This window comes from Hemitrygon akajei, chromosome 2, assembly GCF_048418815.1.
Source record: "Hemitrygon akajei chromosome 2, sHemAka1.3, whole genome shotgun sequence".
Lineage (NCBI taxonomy): Eukaryota > Metazoa > Chordata > Chondrichthyes > Myliobatiformes > Dasyatidae > Hemitrygon > Hemitrygon akajei.
The window spans coordinates 175418067-175438862 of record NC_133125.1 but is presented as its reverse complement, the minus strand read 5'-3'; the positions used below and the strand labels follow the sequence as shown (position 1 = coordinate 175438862).

Genomic DNA, 20796 nt, shown 5'->3' with positions numbered 1-20796 from the left:
ATTGGTGAGACCCGACGCAGACTGGGAGACCGTTTCGCTGAACACCTACGCTCTGTCCACCAGAAAAAGCAGGATCTCCCAGTGGCCACACATTTTAATTCCACGTCCCATTCCCATTCTGATATGTCTATCCATGGCCTCCTCTACTGTCAAAATGAATCCAAACTCAGGTTGGAGGAACAACACCTTATATACCGGCTGGGTAGCCTCCAACCTGATGGCATGAACATTGACTTCTCTAACTTTCGTTAATGCCCCTCCTCCCCTTCTTACCCCATCCCTGACATATTTCGTTGTCTGCATGTTCTCCATCTCCCTCTGGTGCTTCCCCCCACCCTTTCTTTCTCCCGAGGCCACCTGTCCCATGATCCTTTCCCTTCCCCAGCTCTGTATCACTTTCGCCAATCACCTTTCCAACTCTTAGCTTCATCCCACCCCCTCCGGTCTTCTTCTATCATTTCACATTTCCCCCTCCCCCCACTACTTTCAAATCTCTTACTATCTTTCCTTTCGGTTAGACCTGAGGAAGGGTCTCGGCCCGAATCGTCAACAGTGCTTCTCCCTATAGATGCTGCCTGGCCTGCTGTGTTCCACCAGCATTTTGTGTGTGTTGTTGTTTGAATTTCCAGCATCTGCAGATTTCCTCGTGTAAGACCAATGAACTGATTTTGGATTTCAGGAAAGGTCAAATGAGGAAAGACACACCAGTCCTCATAGAGAGATGAGAAATAGAAAGAGTGAGCAGTTTCAAGTTCCTGGGTGTCAACATCTCTGAGGATCTATCCTGGGCCCAACATATCAATGCAGTAACAATGAAGGCACGACAGCTGCTATATTGCATTGGCAGTTTGAGGAGATTTGGTATATCACAGATTTCTAGAGATGTACCGTGAAGAGCTTTCTGGCTGGTTGCATCACCATCTGGTATGAGGAGCCACTGCACAGGATCGAAACAAGCTGTAGAAAATTGTAAAGTTAGTCCATTCCGTCACGGCCACCAGCCTCCCAAGCATCCAGGACATCTTCGAGGAGAAATGCCTCAAAAAGGCAGTATCTATCATCAAGGACCCCATCACCCAGGACATGCCCTCTTCTTATTGCTACCACCAGGAGCCTGGAGGCACACACTAAATGATTCAAAACAGCTTCTTCTCCCCTGCCCTCAGGTTTCTGAATGGACGTTGACTCTTTATGTTCTCTTTTTGCATTACAGTACTTCCAAAGGGCTTCCAGATCAAACTTGGGAACAACAGGCCAGTGAGTCGAATATCAGTGGTGGGAAAGTTATTGGAGGGGATTTTGAAGAGTCGAAACTACCAGCATTTGGAAAGACAAGGACAGATGTGGAATAGCTCTCATGGTTGTGTGTGAGGGAAATAGTCTGTCACAAATTTGATTGTGTTTTTTGAAGAGTTAACAAAGTGATTGAGGGTTGGGCAGTAACTGTTGACTATGTGGACGTTAACAAGGCCTACTTGGTAGGCTGGTCTGGGTTGTTGTCTGTATCGTTATTGTTTAACAAGCTCCATACTGGAGGTTGGTGGAGAATTTGTACCACGTGGGATTCAGGATGATAATTCTCTTGAATACAAAATTTAGCTCAGTGGAAGGAGGGAGAAGGGCTTAGTGGAGAGTTGTTCTTCAGAATGGGGGCCTGTAACTAATGGGCAGGATCAGCTGTGAATCCCTATTTGTCATCTGTATTCTTGATTTGGATAACAATATTAATCACATTGCTAGTATGTTTGTGAATGATCCAAAATTGGTTGAATTGTGGACAGTGCAGAAGATTATCTGAGGTGACAGTGGGATCTAGATCAAAGGAGAAGTGGGCTGAGGAATGACAGATGAATATAACTCGGACATATGTGAGGTGTTGTGTTTTGGCAAGTTGAACCAGAGTAGATCTTGCACAGTAAACGGTAGGGCCCTGGAGTTTGTACACTGAGACATCCAGGAATACAGCTACACTTTGTCATTCTGTGAAAGTGGTGACACAGACAGTAAATGCACATCTGATTACCAAGGCCAATATTCCCTGTAATTTGTAATGACCAGTCTGTGCAAAAATCTTGTGCTGTGTAATATTTTGCCCAGTAACAATAATGTGTGCACTGAATAATTTCTTCAATAAAAACAGTATGTCAATTTTGAGTCAATATGAGTCAATGAGCCAAGCCAGTTCTAAAATCTGAAAACAAATCTTTGAAAACTCTACGTTGTCAACACCATCTACAACAGAAACCAAAAAAGGAAATGTCATTGTGTACAATTATGAAATATACCAGTGAGATAGAGGGTGACAACCTTTTGTGCACAGTTTAAATCCCTTGTGTTTGCTCACACACGCACACCTCAGAGGGAACATTACTTGTAGCTTTCCTTACATTTTGGTAAAGGTAGAAACTACCTGTAAATTAGTCCATGGTCTATTACCAGGTCTTTTATCTTGGTCAGTCACAGAATTACTCATCACAAAGATGCTTTTTGGTGCAGCACATCCATACCAACCAAGCTATCCATTCAAGCTGGCCCAAATTGTCTGCAGTTTACCCTCTACACTCTTATGATCCACATGTCTACCCAAATGTATTTTAAACATAATTGTACTGTACTTGCCCCGACAGCTTCAAGGTCTACAGTTTATCCTGGATTGTGTTGATATTACAGAATTAATCATGTGTAAGCTGCCCCCCACATACCCAAACTCTGAAACCCCAATAAAGTCTCATAACATCTGCCCTTGTGATATGAGCTTGCTTATTTGACCTCCTCCAGCTTAATGTTGTACGAATTTAAATGATGATGTTTTCTTTTCCAATTAGACAGAGAATTTGTCTTCATTTTTACAGGATCCTAAAATCAAAGGTGATCTCAACAGGAATGAAATTCCTTGGACGTTAATGATTGTCAGCATTTTGCAAGTTAAATGATGTGGGCAGTACACAGTGAATATTTCAAGTCCCATTGGCAGTTTATTCCATTTAATATGTCTTTGGCAATGAAGCTGGTGACCAAGGAGATTACAGCTTCACTGTAGCCAGACAAAACCTGTAAAGAATTTGATTGCTCTCAGAACAGAACCTATGTTCCTGGGTAATAAATTTCTAGTCACATGGTATCAGGCGTGTTGAAGATTGTTATAATCAGCAGAAGCAATTTATGTCTTTTGAGGGACTTAAAAATAAATATAATTTATCTAATACCACATTCTTCTGCTATCTCCAATTACGATCTTTTTTGAGGGTCTGTTTGGGTCCATCACTGGCCCTACCAAGGTGCTCAGACATGGAGATTCGATTTCGAAAGGGGAATACAACTAAATTTATTTCTAATATGTATTCTTTATTCCAGGACCAATGTCCAAAGCTTGGTATATATAGATCGAGGGAAAGATGGGAGTCGGATTTGGGCATTGTAATTGATCATCAATGCTGGTCACATTTATGTTTGGTTAGCGTTACCACTCTTAGCAACTCTAGATACAGAATGATACATTTTAATTTTTTACATCAGTTATATCTCACACCTGAAAAAATACTTTAAAATAAACCAGAAATTGCTGACAAGTGATTCAGGAGTGGCATAGATGTTGGTACTTTTTTGCATTCCACCTGGCTAGGCATGAAATTGAGATTTTTTTGGATAGATCTGGGGGAGGTACTGGGAAAGATTCTGGGGATGGGTTTCCCTCTAGACCCAGAATTGTTTCTTTTGGGGAACTTAGCAGTTTTAAAAGTTAACTTCCCCGGGAATAAATCCAAATTTATTAAAATTGTGCTGTCAGTGGCCAGGAAATGCATAGCGGTAACATGGAAATCTGATTCCCTTGTACATATTGATCGTTGGAATAAAGAAATGCAAAGTTGTATACCCCTTGAGAAGGTTACTTTACCCTTCGGAATGAATACACTATGTTCACTGATATTTGGCAACCATATTTGGATTACTTAAATGCCTGAATTGTTTAACCTATTTATTTTATTTTTTTTAATTAATATATCCCTTATTATAAGCTAGTTTCTGTAATTTGTATTTTAAACTGACTCTGACAGCTGGATGCCAACTCTTCTTTTTCTCTTTTCTTTCTTCTTCTCTCCTTTCTTTCCTCTGTCTCTTTTGGGTTTTTTTCTCCCTCCTTTTTTCTAAATACGGGGAGATGGTGTTGGGATAGGGTTTTTTTTTCTCTTGGACTTATTAATGTATTTGAATTAATTTTTTAAATATGTATTAATTGTTATATTAATTGAGTCCTTGTGTTCCTTTTAAAAATTTAAATAGAATAATTTTTTAAAAAAGAATTTGATTGCTCCTCTTTGAACCTTGCACTTGTTTGTGATGCGACATATGAATCATTTGCAACAGAATCTGTGGTTACGGCTTCCATTGAGGACTCTGTGGGTAGCCTCATCTGGTAGGGTAAACGCTGAAGTGAAGCATCAAAGAATACTGTCCCAACACAGGCAAACGGGGAAAGCAGCCAACGTGAATGGGCTGAAGAGCTTGTTTCTGTGCTGAGAATTTATGACCAGGTACTGGATGCTCACAATGACTGTGAGATACCTGCCTTCCACGGGAACAGATCCGGAGTCCGTTGTTCTGTGGGTGAGGTGGGAAACGTTGAGCCATTTGCTATATCAGAAAGCTGGAATTTCCGGTTGGGCAGGTTGTGGGAGAAAAAGTGTGCAAGGGCAGAGGGCCAAGTGGGGGTATCAGGATCAGATGGAGGGTAGATGATGAAAAATCATACCGAGATAGAAAGGATGGGAGGTGAGGAGAGGGAAGCATGAAAGGCCTGAGATTTGTCAGGGAAATGAGGAGACGATATACTGTATTTTCTGTAGATGAGTAAAGGATTTTCAGTGCTCCTCAGTAAACTGCAAAATACTGCATTAAGCCTTTCTACTTGCTTTTTCATACAGAGATCCTAGTCTCCCCACTATAAGAAAAATCCTCTCAACATCCACTCATTTAGGTCTTTCACTATTTAATAGGTTTCATTGAGGTCACCCACCATTCTTCTAAACACCAGTGATACAGGCCCAGAGTGATCAACTGCTCCTTATGCAGCATAACTACAGTCCAATATTCCAGTCAACATCCCAGCGAATCCCCTCTGCATCTTCTCTGTTGTTACCTCATCCTTTCTGCAGTGTGGTGGCCAGATCTGTATAATTGTCTCACCAATAATTTTTGTATTTCACAGGGCAATCTACATTGGAGGTTTACAGCTCACCTGGAAGTTTTGTAACTTTTCCCGGAGTAGATGAGAAGGAAGTGAACATTGCTGAGGTTTTTCATTGGGATAAACTCCAAGAACACCCAGGAAAAGAGACCTCCATGAAACCAGTTCTCCAGTTTCATGTGGGATCCACAAAACCTTCCGTAATAAACAAATATACTGGGCGCATCGACTTCTGCCGATCCAACGGATCATTTGTCTTCAGCAACCTGAATTATGCAGATGATGGTCTTTATAGACTTTCCGTCAATCTACGAGCAATCATTATTCGATATGTCCGCCTACGTATAATGGGTACGTCTAAAATAAGCTTGTATTTTTGTCCCCATTCTGCTATATTTTAAAGGGTTAAACCTGCAAAGCACAGTAGTGGAATTTCTCAAACAGCATTCCTGAGCAAGTCTTGCAGATACGAAGCGGGACTGCTGCCTGTTGAACCTTGGGTATCATTGTCCAAATGTAAAAAAATACTGAGATTCTCTCCTTCACCTACTATCACGTTAGGCCTCGAAGTGAAGTAGAGAGTTGAAAATCGAATGTATTATATACACAGGTACAATGAAATTCACAGCCACACCGCAGGCAGTGCTTGCTGATTAGAGATCGAGATAATGACCTGCCCAGGGTAGAGGGTGCAAGACTGGTGTCTCTGCATTTTGGTTAAGGCATCCACACATGCACAAGTCTCAGCAAAGTTTCTGCAACCACCTCCTGGTTCTTATTTGCCCTCTAGGTCTAACATGAGAATGTAACTGAGGGAAATGTTAATCAATGAGGAATAATCACAGAGCCGGCTGATTAAATGACAAACAAGGGTGAGGGTGTTATCTGACTAACTCCAAATGCTCTCTTACTCACGGTTTGTGCATTTTACAGTATCAGTGAAGGAGACTGAAGCTAGAATAAGGTGGGGGTTGGGGGAGGAATAAGGGATGGAGTATAAGCTGGCAGGTAATAGGTGAAACAATGTGAGGGGTAACGTGGGGAGTGGCAGAGGGGGGAATGACGTCAGAAAGTGGAGAGTGACAGGTGGAAAAGGTAAAGGACTGAAGAAGAAGGAAGCTGATAGGAGAGGATAGTGGACCGCGCAAGAAGGGAAAGGAGGATGGTTATCAGAGGGCAGTAATGGGCCAGTGAGAAGAGAAAAGGTGAGAGGGAAACCAGAATGGAAAAAGAGAGGAAAGATGCAGGTGGAGAAGTTGACTGAAGTTAGAGAGCTTAGAAAAATAGAAGGCTATGGGTAAGCCTAGTAATTTCTAAGGTAGGGACATGTTCGGCACAACTTTGAGGGCTGAAGGGCCTGTATGGTTCTGTAGGTTTTCTATGTTTCGTTGTTAGTTCAATGTCCATGCCGTCAGGTTGGAGGTGACCCAGACTGAATGTGAGGTGTTGCTCCTCCAACCTGAGAGTGGCCTCATTGTGGCAGTAGAGGAGGCCATGGACCAACATGGTGGGATGTGCATGGGAAGTCCTATTGAAATGGGGGACCACTGGAAAACATCACCGTTTTGTGGCGGACAGAGTGAAGATGCTCGACAAAGCAGATCCCAACTTATGTAGAGGAGGCTGCACTGGGACCACCAGATACAACACAAGACCCTGACAGACTGGCAGGTGAAGTGTTGCCTCACCTAGAGGACCTTTTGAGGCCCTGAATGGTGAAAGGGGAGGTGTAGGGGCAGGTGTAACACTTGCCACGCAAGCTGGGATAAGTGCCATGATGGAGATTAGTAGAGAGGGACAAATGGACAAGCCAGTCACGTAGAGAGAATCCCGATGGAAAGTGGAAAGTTGGGCGGAGGGAAAGGAAAGGTGTGCTTAGTTGTAAATGGTGAAAATTATGGAGGATATTGTGCTGGGCTCATGGCTCATGGGGTGGTAGGTAGGACAATGGGAACTCTCTCCCTGTTATGGCAGCAGAAGGGTGGGGTGACGGCAGGTTAATGGTGGTGGAGGGAATCCTCATTCTTTGAAGAAGGAGGACTTGTCAGTTTTCCTGGAATGGAAAGTCTAATCATTAGAACAAAGGTGACAGAGACAGAGAAACTCCAGAAAAGGAATAGCATTTTGCAAGCAACAGGATGGGAAGATTTAGTCAAAATAACAGTGAAAGTCAGTAGGTTTGCCAAAGATGTAGGTAGTAGGTAATCTGTTGCCAGGGATACGGACAAAGATGTAGGTAGTAGGTAATCTGTTGCCAGGGATACGGACAAAGATGTAGGTAGTAGGTCCTGACGAAGGGTCTTGGCCCGAAACGTTGACAGCGCTTCTCCCTATAGATGCTGCCTAGCCTGCTGCGTTCCACCAGCATTTTGTGTAGGTAGTAGGTAATCTGTTGCCAGGGATACGGACAGGGAGATCAAGAAAGGAGAGAGAGGTGTCAGAGAAGGGTCAGTGTAAGTTAGAGGCAAAGTTGATGGAATTGCTGAGCTCAGCTTGGGAGCATGAAGCATTAGCAGTGTAGTGCAGGAAGAGCTGGGGATCTTTATCAGTGTAGGTACGGACTGGACTGTTCCACATAGTTGATGAAGAGACAGGAGGAGGGTAGGGGGCAATGCAGGTGCCCATGGCTACACCTTAGGTTTGTAGAAAGAGAAACCGGTGCGCATGACAACCGACTCCGCCAGATGGAGGAGGATGGGGTGGAGGGGAACTCGTTAGGTCCGTTATCCAGAAAGAAGCAGAGAAGTATAAAGCCTTGCTGATGGAGGACTGCACGGACTGGACATCCATAGTGAAAACAAAGTGATCAGGGCCAGGGAACTTCAAGTGGTCGAGAGCATGTAAAGTGTCACAGATTTAGGCAGAGACTGAATCAAAGGGGACAAGATGGAGTTGGGTTATGCAGTCATGAATGCAGTGGGAGCTGGACTAGGTTTGACTGGGAACTGGTTCTACTGGGACGGTCAGTTTGATTGTTCTGCGTAGGAGGTAGAAACAAGCAGTGAGGGGTAAGGGGGCTATAAGACCATAGGATATTGAAACAGCATTAGGCCTTTTGGCCCATTGAGTCAGCACCTCCATTCAATCATGGCTGAATTATTTTCCCTCACAACCCGTTCTCCCTACTTCCTCTTGTAGCCTTTGATGCCCCTACTAATCAAGAACCTATCAACCTCTGCTTTAAATACACCCAATGACGTGACCTCCACAGCTGTTTGTGACAATGAATTTCACAGATTCATCACCCTCGTCTATAGAAGTTCATCCTCATCTAAAGGGACATCCTCTATTCTGAAGCTGTGCCCTCTGGTCCTAGATCAGTAAAGGATTTTCAGCTCCCCCCAGTAAACCTGCAATATGTTCTATTAAACTTTTCTTCCTGTTGATTAGATACAGAGATAAAAGCTGGAATTCTGGAAATCTCCCAGGGGAAAACACGGAAGAGGTCTAGGCCCTCTGGTGTTAGATTCACCCACTATCGAAAGCATCGTCACAACATCTTTCCTATCTAGGCCTTTCAATATTTGATAGGTTTCAATGATTACCCCATCATTCTACTAAACTCCAGTGAGTACAGGCCCAGAGCCATTAAACGCACCTCACACATTGACCCTTTCATTCCCAGGATCATTTTGATGAATCTCCTCTGGACCGGCTCCAATGTAGCACATCCTCTCTTAGATAAGGGGACAAATCTGTTGACAATCCGCCAAATACGATCTGAGCAATGCCTTGTAAAACCTCAGAATTATGTCCTTCCTGTTATATTCCATTCCTCTTGAAATGAGTAGATTGCATTAGCTTTCCTTACCACTGACTCAACCTGCAAGTTAACCTCCAGGGAATCCTGTACTAGGACCCCAAGTCCTTTTGCATCTCCAATTTCTGAATTTACTGCCCATTTATAAAACAGTCTATTCTTATATTCCTTGTGGCAAAGTGTGGTTGAGGTCGGTGGCCGTGGTTGGGAATTTCCAACCAATAATTTTATAAATATCTGTCAGGTCATTCCTCAGCCTCCTGCATTCCAGTAAGACTAAACCCAGCTTATCCAATCCTCCAATCACAGGGAGAGTCATCATAACTATAGCCCTAGTGAATCCCCTCTGCACCCGATTGTTACCACATCCTGCAGACAATGTCACCAGTACTGATTCAGAACCTGCTCAGGGCTCGGATGCTGGTTACAGATCTGGTGAAGCTGCACCCTGCAGTGAAGCCAGGCCAGGCTTTGGAGGAGGCATTAAAACCACAAGTAAGATACAAACAACAGCTAGAGACACACTTCAGTAATTCCACCAACTCCTGACGCATCAGGCCCATCACTGCCCTGCAAACAGCGATGCCACACCAGCTGAAGAACTGAACAGCTTTACTGAGTTAACCAGGGGCAACAGTGAACCAGTGATGAAGGCCTTGGTACCTGAGGAGGACACGGTGCAGACACTGAACACACATGAAGTGCGCCGTACTCCTCACAGTATCAACACATGCAAAGCAGCTGGACTAGACAGCATACCTGGGCAGGTCCTTAGTGACTGCATTGACCAGCTGGCAGAGGCTTTTACTGAAATCTACAACCTCTGTCTGACCCCTGCTGTGGCCCCTACATGCTTCAAAACACCTGCCACCATACCAGTCAGCGGTAACTTGTCTCGACCACTACAAACAGGATGCACTCGCTCCCATAGCTGCCAAGTGTCTGAAGGGCTGGTTGCAGCCCGCATTAAGAATGCCATCCCTGCCACTCTGGACGGGCACCAGTTTGCCTAGAAAGCCTAGAGTGAACTCAGCCTCTTCTTCTTGGAGTGATGGAGGATGAGAGGTGACCTGATAGAGGTGTACAAGATGATGAGAGGCATTGATCGTGTGGATAGTCAGAGGCTTTTTCCCAGGGCTGAAATGGTTGCCACAAGAGGACACAAGTTTAAGGTGCTGGGGAGTAGGTACAGAGGAGATGTCAAGGGTAAGTTTTTTTACTCAGAGTGGTGAGTGCATGGAATGGGCTGCCAGCAATGGTGGTGGAGGCGGATACAATAGGGTCTTTTAAGAGACTTTTAGATAGGTACATGGAGCTTAGTAAAATAGAGGGCTATAGGTAAGCCTAGTAATTTCTAAGGTAGGGCATGTTTGACACAACTTTGTGGGCCAAAGGGCCTGTATTGTGCTGTAGGTTTTCTATGTTTCCATATTATTTTAAATGTAGCCATTGTGTTTTCATAATTGAATTGTCAGTTTGCTGTTTTGCATTGAATGGAGAAGCACTGCCATCTCGATGGCCTCAGCAATGACAATAAAGCTCTGTGGTGTTGTGGCCAGGACTGTGTACAGTACTCCAAGTGTAGTCTCACCAATGCTTTGTTTTGTATTTCACAGGGCAAAATACCACCAAGGTGTACAGTTCACCTGGAAGCTCAGTGACATTTCCCGGAGTAGATGAGAACGAAATGGACATTACTGAAGTTTTTCATTGGGAAAAACTGCAAGGAAAAGAGACCTCCATGGATCCAGTTCTCCAGTTTCATATTGGATCCACAAAACCTGCCGTAGTAAACAAATATATTGGGCGCATCGACTTCCTCCCGTCCAACGGATCATTTGTCTTCAGCAATCTGACCAGTGCGGATGATGGTCTTTATAGACTTTCCATCAATCTACAAAAAACCATCATTCGATATGTCCGCCTGCATATAATGGGTACGTCTAAAATAAGCTTGTATTTTTGTCCCCTTTCTTTTCTTTTTTTTTAAATTTTTTTTATAAGTTTTTCAAAACATTTTACAAAATTAAAAACCCCAAATCCCAATGAGGAGCATTAATACAGAGCAAGGTTAAGCATACAATAACAATATGCTACAAAGGAAGAGAATTTAACAAAAAAGCACCTAAGTTAAAGACAAGTTTTGTCCCCTTTCTGCTGTAGTGAAAAAGGGTTAAACCTGCAAAGTGCCTCAGTGGAAATTCCCAGACAGAACCTGAGCATATTGTGCTCCCTGTAGAACCTTGGGTCCAAATGTAAAAACAAGACTGAGTTTCTGTCCTTCACCCACTGTCATGTTAGCCTTGAAGTGAAGTAGAAATTTGAAAATCAAGTGTGCACAGGTGCAATGAAGTACATGCAGCAACACCATAGGCACTGGTGATCAGCCTCCACAAGAAAACCATAAATTATATACTTAACCTAACTGGTACATCTTTGGACTGTGGGAGGGAACTGGAGGACCCAGGGAAAACCACACATTCATGGGGCGGACATAGAGAGACTCCTTACAGAATGAAGCCAGAGTTGAACTCCGAACTCCGGGATACCCTGAGCTGTAATAACATTACACTAACTCTTACGCTACTGTGGCCCCCGTGTATAAATTACACACAACGTTTACAGGAAAGAGCGCAATTAGAACAAAAAAGTGCCCGTTGTTGTTACACTGAGGTAGTGATTGGAGTTGTGCAGGTTAGTTCAAGGATCAAACGGTTAAAGGGAAATAACTTTTCTTGAACCTGATTGTGTTGGATTTAAGGCTTCAGGCTTCTGTACCTCCTGCCCAGTTGAAGCTGCAAGAAGAGGGTGTGGCCTAGATGGTGGGGAACTTTGATGGATGTTGCCTTCTGGAGTCAGTGCCTCTCAGAAATACTACTGACGTTTGGGAGGGGTAGGGCTGTGATGTACAAAGTAAATCCAATTAAACCTCAATACAACAGAAACAAATGCACAACTTAATGCGTTTCCCCCCCCCCCCACCCCCCGTTGTGGGTAACCATCTCACTTGAGCATTTGCTACTATCATGATCTAGCATATTCACATCCCTGTCTTCCCATACTCACCATCACACTTGAAGAGTAGGTTAAGGAATAGATGTGACATTCTCCTGAGACCGTGTTTTTGATTTCTGACAACATGATGGATGGGTGACCTGACTCCGTGTCCTCTTTGTCACCACTGCAGGAGCCTCTAACCACAGAGGTAGCTCTCAATCTCTGATCAGAACCAGCAACTAACCCGACCTGCTGTTACAAAACAGCTCTCTGAATTACCGTGGGTGGCATGGTGGTATAGTGGTTAGTACAACACTTTACAGAACCAGTGACCTGGGTTCAATTCCTGCCACTGTCTTTAAAGAGTTGTACATTCTCCCTGTGACCGCATGGGTTTCTACTGTGGGCTCCAGTTTCCTCCCACAGTCCAAAGACCTACCAGGTGGTAGGTTAATTGGTCATTGTAAATTTGTCCCATGATTAGGCTACAATTAAATAGGGGCTTTGCTGGGTGGCATGGCTTAAAGAGCCAGAAGAGCCGAGTTCACGCTGAATCTCAATAAATAAATAACAAATAAATATCTGCCAACTTTTACATATGCAGTTTTTTTCTAAAAGGTTCTTTCTAAAATTATGCCAAATCCTGTGACGGAAAAGGATCAAAGAGATGACCCTACTCATTTCCTTGGGCTAATGACACTGGACACCAAGCTGTTATTACAACACCTCTCCCATGTCGTATGATCTCTCAATGAAGACATGAAGAATTCAGTTGCAGAGGGAGGTTCAAAGACACACAGGTTTTGACATGATAATGGTGTTGAGCACAGAACTGTTTTCACTGATCCCATTATTAAATTACTAGGTGAATTATTGGCGAAATGTCAGAAGATCTTGTGATTCAGGGATTATGTTGTGGAAGTTTGTTTTCTCTCCTAGAAGACTCTTTAATCTGCCTGTTCCTATAGAGATTAAAGATACAATCACACTGTGGACAAACTGACATGCCATTAATCCCATTCCAGTTAGTGTTAAATCGATGGTAAATCCCCCAGTCATCACAAAATATCCAAACTTAAAAATGAGCTCATTTATCAGTCTTTTGTCAAAATCTCTATCTGGGAATATTTGGTCACCAGAATCAGGTTTATTATCACTGGCATGTGATGTGAAATTTGATAATTTAGCAGCGGCAGTTCAATGCAATACATAATATGGAAAAGGAGGAGGGGAAAAAATTAATTAATTGTGGTGTATATATAATGAATAGATTAAAAATCGTGCAAAAAACAGAACTAATATGTATTTTAAAAGTGAGGTAGTGTTCATGGGTTCAATATCCATTTAGGAATCGGATGACAGAGGGGAAGAAGCTGTTCCTGAATCACTGAGTGTGTGCCTTCAGGCTTCTGTACCTCCGACCTGATGGTAACAGTGAGAAAAGGGCATGGACTGGGTGCTAGAGGTCCTTAATAATAGACGCTGCTTTCTGAGCCGCCGCTCCCTGAAGGTGTCCTGGATACTTTGTAGGCTAGTACCCAAGATGGAGTCTCCCAGGATCAGTTGATGGACGGTAACAAAAGCCTTGTTATCCCGAGCGCTTCCAGAAGTGACCTAGGAACTTACACCTGTGATGTCACCAACCCTGTCAGCTCTGTCCAGGCAAACTACTCGCTAACTATTCACGGTAAGCTTGTTTGTGGATGACATCATGAGGGTACATTTCATCATCAGCTGCTGGTGCTGAGCTTCTGAACACAGTCTGTGCAAATCCGTAGTGAAGCAGAGAGAGCAAAAGTCAATCAAAAATCTTTTTAACTGTAAATTATAAGCAGTTTGGTGGAATATGTAATGAAAAAAAATTCCTGCTGAAAATTGGAGTGTTTTATCTATTTCCTCGATCCGTAGAAGCTGTCCCTTGGACAATGAACAGGATGGTGATGGGACATCCAGGGCTGGGTTGCTGGAACCTGGACTGTTTCCTCACAGTGAGGTGGCCAGGCAGAGCCCATTGTGGGTCAAATCGCAGTAACAGATCCTTCAGCCCATCATGCCATGCTATCCATGTAGAATTTATCCATGATAATCCCATTTGTCCCCAATTGCTTAGCAACCATTTCTGCCTTATTGACTCAACTGCTGTTCAGTGAGATCTGAACTATGATGTTCCAGTGTCTGAATCCACTCAAGGTCATAAGACCACGAGACATAGGAACAGAATTAGGCCATTTAGCCCATTGAGTCTGCTCTGCCATTCAATCCTGGTTGATTTATTATCCCTCTCAGTCTCATTCCAATGCCTTGCTATCCAAGCTGTGTTCTAAACATACATACCGATTCTTGTAAATTTCCTCCTGGTTCCTCCACATGCCAGCCCTCCTCTCCTGAGAATAGTGATAGGCTGAGGTATAATTCCCTGGTTACACTCACAAGATGCTGGAGGAACTCAGCAGGCCAGGCAGCATCTATGGAAAAGAGTAGAGTCAGCGTTTCGGGCCGAGACCCTTCAACAGGACTGATGTCGGAGGGCCGCAGAGATCACAGAACTACAGTCCGCAAATTAGTGGATTCAGATGAATCAAGGACAGGGGAAGCAGACAAACCAATTGTTTTGCTTTCAGTCCTGAGGAAGCGTCTCGAACAGAAATGTCAACTGTACTCCTTTTTGTGTGTGTTGCCTCCTTCCCGGGTTCTTCAGTTACCTGGGACTATTGTAGGTTCAAAATATTGGAGATGGACAGCCCTGTGGTCATAGCTGACTGACATCAACGAGAAGGCCACGTACCAGTGGAGCTTGCAGGTTGGTGTTCAGGAGAAGGAGCAGGAGGTCAAACTGTTTTCTTTCCCTCTCACGGGCTCTGATATCAATTAGCACACCCCTTTGTGGCAGTGATTGACAATGAGTGCACCTTCTGCTCAATTAGCATGCCAGACCAGCCTTGGTATCTTGTTGGCTGCGGAATTCTCCCCCAACATCCTGTGACATCTCGCAGTGTGGAGGAGATCCCCTGCATATGCTTTGGTGGCATCCTACCAGCAGTGCACTATAATCAGATGGAGCAGTTGAAATGTGTCCACACAGGAGCCTTTAGGGTTCAAAGCTGAAAGTAAATTTATTATCAAAGAACATGTGACCCTCAGGCTCGGCCAGCACGTGTTCGTCTAGGGTAAGAGAACTTCTGCCCCCGCCTTACAGCATGTTACACACATGTACAGTATGTCACCATATACAACCCTGGATTCATTTTCTTGCGGGCATACAGATGAATCCATAATAGTGTAATAGCCATAATGGAATCATGAAAGATCACACCAACTTGGACATATAATCAGTGTGCAAAAGACAACGAACTGTGCAAATACTAAAATAAATAAATAATAAATGAATGAAAAACATCAGGAACATGAGGTGAAGAGCCATTGAAAGTGAGTCCATACGTTGTGGGAACATTTCAATGATGGTGCAAGTGAAGTTGAGTGAAGTTAACCCCTTTGGTTCAAGAGCCTGATGGTTGAGGGGTAACAACTGTTCCTGAATCCGGTGGTGTGAGTCCTGAGGCTCCTGTACCTTCGTCCTGATGGCAGCATTGAGAAGAGAGCACGTCCTGGGTGCTAGTGGTCCCCGATGATAGATGATGCTTTCCTGCGAGAACAATTCACATAGGTGTACTCAATGGTAGAGAGTGAGCCATGATGGACTGGGCTGTATGCACTTCATTTTGTAGGATTTTCCATTCAAAGGCACTTGTGTTTCCATACCAGGCTGTGATGCAGCCAGTCAATATACTCTCCACCACACATCTATAGAAGTTTGTCAAAGTTTTAAATGTCATACTGTATCTTGAAAAACTCCGAAGGAAGTAGAGGGGCTGCCATTCTTCATAATTACACTGATACGCAGGGTCCAGGATAGGTCCTCCAAGATAGTAACACCGAGGAATTTAAAGTGGCTGACACTCTCCACCTCTGATTCTCTGATGAGGACTGGCTCGTGGACCTCTGGTTTCCTCCTCCTGAAGTCAATAATCAGCTCTTTGGTTTTGCTGACATTGAGTAAGAGGTTGTTATGGCACCACTCAGCCAGATTTTCCATCTCTATCTTATATGCTAATTCATCACCACTTCTGACAGTGGTGTTATCAGCAAACTTGAATATGGCATTGGAGTTGTGTTAAATCACACAGTCAGAAGTATAAAGCGAGTAGATCTGTGGACTAAGCATGCAGCCTTGTGGTGTACCTGTACTGATGGAGATCATGGAGGCGATGTTGTGGCAAATCAGAACTGACAGGCTCTGCAAGTAAGGATATCAAGGATCCAAGCACACAAGGAGGTATTTAGATCAAGGTCCTGAAGCTTATTGATTAGTTTTGAGAGGATTATGATATTGAATGCCGAACTCTATTTGATAAAGAGCATCCTGATGTATCCACCTTTGCTGTCCAGATAAGCCACTGGGTGATAATCATTGGGACATGTTGCCATGTTCTTCTTAGGCACCGGTATAACTGAAGCCTGCTTGAAGCAGGTGGGTACCTCAGACTGCCGAAGGGCGAGGTTAAAGGTCGCAGTGAATACTCCAGCCAGTTGATCAGCCAGGCACTGTGCTCGGGCTGAATACTTTTCGTGGGTTCATCCTCCTGAAGACTACTCGCATGTTAGCCTCTGAGATTGAAATCACAAGAACATCAGAGCCTGTGGGAGTTTGTGAAGGTTCTGCTATGTTTTGATGGTCAAATAGAAGGCATAGAGCTCATCTAGAAGTGAAGCCCTGATGACTCCTATGTCATTTAATTTAATTTTATAAGGTGATAGTATTCAAGTCGTGCCACAACTGTTGAACGTCCTTCGTTGATTCGAGTTTAGTCTGAATTACCACTTCGCCCGTGAGATGGCTTTCCAGAGATCGTACTTTGACCTCTTGTAACTTTCCTAGTTACTAGTCTTGAATAACTCTGGTAAGGTCCTCAGCAGATTGTGCATCTCATGGTTCATCCAGGCCTTCTAGTTGGAGAAGATTCTGAATGATTTTGTAGGAACACTGCAACTGTTTTAATAAAGTCCATGGCAACCATGGTGTATTTATTCAAATCTACAGATGAGACCTTGAACACAGCCCAATCCACCAATTCAAAGCAATCCCATAGACACCTCTCTGCCTCCCCTGACCACCTCTTTGTTCTCCTTATCTCTGGAGCTTTGCTTTTAGCCTCTGCCTGCATGCAGATAGGAGAAGGCAGCCAAGTGATCAGATTTAATGAACCGTGGTCTGGGCATGGAACAGTAGGCATTCTTATAATAGAGGTCTAGTGTGTTGGGATCTCTCATGCTACAGGCTATATGCTGATGAATACTGGGCAGGGTTTTCTTCAAACAAGCCTGGTTGAAGTCCCTGACTTCATATAGCCTGTATATATTCCTGACTATGATATGAAATGCATCAGGAATTGTGTGAAGACGCATTCCAATACTGCTGTTTAGATTACTGTTGTTTAGATGTTGTTGCGTCCTCTGATCTTCACTTTGACATCTCCCATTCCCCTTTGAATAGCACTGAATCAGAAGGGCTGAAGCCTGTCTCCAAAGTTTAAAGAGGCAAGCCTTACTACAGCCTTGAAGAAGGCTGGCACTCATAGATGTGCCATTTTCAGGTAGAAATCAATCCATGCTCCCGTCTGACACCTCAGCTTGTCAGAAGACACATGAGGTTCACACTTAAAAAAGTCGATAGATTCTTAGTCGGGGCATGAAGGGGTATGGGAAAAGGCAGGAGACTGGGGCTGAGAGGGATATGCATCAGCCATGATGAAATGGTGGAGCAGACATGATGGGCCAAAAGGTCTAATTCTTCTATATCTTATGGTCTTATGGCTCATAAGACAAAAGCAGAATGAGAAGATAAGTTCTTTCAGGTGTTAAGGCCAATATCACAAAGAATAGATCACCTGGTTGACATGATCTTTTGAAGCCTGTTGTGTACAGACTGTGGCTGAGATTCTTCCAACACAACTGTACCATGTAGACTGAGGTAAACCTGAGTTTATGGAAAGCTTGTTGACAACATGAGGTCTTACCTTTTATCTTTGAGTAAGCTCACCAAAGAGACTGAATTTGGGTGGCAGCACTCTGTTGTCATAACAACACAGTGTCTTGTTTGTTCCCTTCAGAAAGCATAAAGATGTTGGTCTTGCCGTCCAGGCCAGCTTTTCTAGTGTCGTTGCCGCACTGGGATTTACCCAGCCATGTGGAAATTTGCCCAAGTATGTTGTGTTCACAAAATCCTGAACAAATCCAGTCCAGGTATTTGCAGACTGTATTGCAGACTGCTCACAGTCAATAGCAATATAGTGAAAAGTGTGGTTGAAAATGCTACCAAACAGTATTAACTAACCAGTGACCGTCTAGATGTTGTCACGACCACTTGGCTCTAAACCTCTTCACGCCCTTGGACCAAGGAGCTGAATTCCAGAGGGGAGAGTGATAGACTTTGATATCAAAAAATAATTTAATCAAGTGAAGCAACAGGGTGCCTTGGTGGCACTGAAGTCGAGGAACATTGGATGGAATATCATCTAGTAGTTGAAGACATGCCTCACACAAAAGAAGATGGCTGGGACATGAAATGGAGGTCAATCATTGCACAGTTGTCGCAGCCCCACCGTTGGGGCTCCTAAGGACAGCGGCCCCTGGCCCAACCTCATTCCATTGTTAATTGGTCACCTTCCACTCTGTCATGTAGCTAGAAGTGAGGATGGTTACTGATGACCGTGCAGTGTCCATTTCAATTGGTAGCTGGTCAAACGAAAGGAAGTATCACATTCCAGCATGCAGTAAGACCTATACAACGCTCAGGCATACAGCACTGAATATTAGAACACAGAACTTAGAACACTACAGCTGAGTACAGGCCCTTCAGCCCACAATTTTGTGCCAACCTTTTTACCTACTCTAAGCTCAATCTAACCCTTCCGTCCTACAAAACTTTCAGTTTTTCTATCATCCATATGCCTATGTATGAGTTTGCTAAAGTACCCTTAATGTATCTGGTACCATCTCTGGCAGGGTGTTCCATGCACTCACCACTCTCTGTGTTTAAAAAAAAAACAAACAAACAAACAACTTACCTCTGACATCCCCCTCTCACTCTTTGTCAATATGACCAAGGAACTGATTGTAGACTTCAGGAGATGGAAACCAGAGGTCCATGATCATCAGAAGATCAGAGGTGGAGAGTGTCAGCAACTTTAAATTCCTGGGTGTCACTATCAGAGGATCCGTCCTGGACCCATCAAATGATTATTATTATGGAGAAAGCACGACAGTGCATCCTCCAGAGTCTGCAGACGTTCGGCATGTCATCAAATACACTGGCAAACTTTAATGGATGTTTGCTGACTGGCTGCATTATGGCCGGGTATGGGAACACCAATTCCTTTAAGCATTGTAGCCTGTGTAGCAGGAGAGAGATTTCAAAACCCTCCCAATTATTGAGCACATCTACATGAAACGTGGCCGTAGAAAAGCAGCATCCATCGTCAAAGATCCTCACCGCCCAGGCTATGTTCTTTTCTCGCTGCTGCCATCAGGTAGAAGGTACAGCTGTCTCAGGACTCGCCACCACCAGGTTCAAGAATAGCTACTACCCTTCAACCATCAGGCTCTTCAACAAAAGGGGATAGCTACACTCATTTAAAGACACATTTAAGGACTCTGTTGTATTGTTATTTCATGCTCGTTATTTATCGCTATTTAATTATATCTGCATTTACACAGTCTGCTTACCATTTCTGATGTTTATAGACACTGTTCTATGGATTTGCTAAGTATTCCTGGGTTGCATAAGGTGATATGTTTGTTAATAAATTTTACTTTGAACTTTGAACTATACTATCCTCAAATCACCTTAAAATCATGCTCCCTTGCATTAGCAAATTCCACCCTGAGCACTCAATCTGTGTCGCTTATCACCTTGTAGGCCTCTACCAAGACACCACTCATCCTCCTTTGCTCCGGAGAAGCAAGATCAAGCTCACTCAACCTATCCTCATAAGTCCTGTTCTGTAATCCATGCAGTGGCCTGGTAAATCTCATCTCCATCCTCTGTAAGGCTTCCACTTACTTCCTATAATGCACCAATCAGAAGTGTGTGATCTAAACAGGGTTTTATAGAGTTGCAACATTACCTTGTGACTCCTGAACTCAATGAAAGCTAACACACCATTCTCCTTCTAATCCCTGTCAAGTTGTGCACTAACTTTGAGGGATCTATGGACATGGACCTGAAGATCTCTCTGTCCTTCTATGCTGCTAAGAATTCTGCTATTATCCCCATAACGATGCCTTCAAATCCAGCCTTCCTAAGTTAATTCTTTAACATTGTTCCAGGTTAATTTTTCCATCTGCCTCTTCTCAGCCTAGTTCTGTATCCTGTCAGTGTCCTGATGGAACTTATGACAACTGTCTACACTATCCCCAATTCCACCAACCTTTGTGTCATTTTCACACGAACCCACCCACATACTAACACAGCCTTCCACTTGCTCACCCAAGTCATTTATAAAAAGCACAAAGAGCAGGGATTCTGCGAAGCAGGAGAGAGATTTCAAAAGAAGTGCACGGGTGCAGTCGAGACCTTCTGCACACCACAGTTCCCAAGGAGATGTTTTATTGTGCAGGATTAGACACTTAGTCTGGTCCAATAAAAAGAAGTTATGATTAAGCAGAGCAACAAATGTGGGAGCGGCCAGTGTGCGAGTGGGCCAGAGTTAGATCAGGCTTTGGTGAGGAGGACTGAAGGTGTAGGTAAAGTTTTATTTGGTTTAGTTTGCTTTCTTTCTTATTGCAGAGTTAGAGC

At 43.7% G+C, this 20796-nt stretch overlaps 1 protein-coding gene across 1 annotated transcript in view; it reads left to right on the top strand.

Moving 5' to 3' along the window:
* The window catches only part of LOC140718688 (uncharacterized), a 66027-nt gene that overhangs the window by 11487 nt on the left and 33744 nt on the right, over positions 1-20796 (top strand). Inside the window, exons 2-3 of the mRNA XM_073032733.1 lie at positions 5207-5536; positions 10562-10882. Of these exons, the coding sequence (XP_072888834.1) occupies positions 5207-5536; positions 10562-10882 (651 nt within the window). The remainder of the gene's footprint in view (positions 1-5206; positions 5537-10561; positions 10883-20796) is intronic.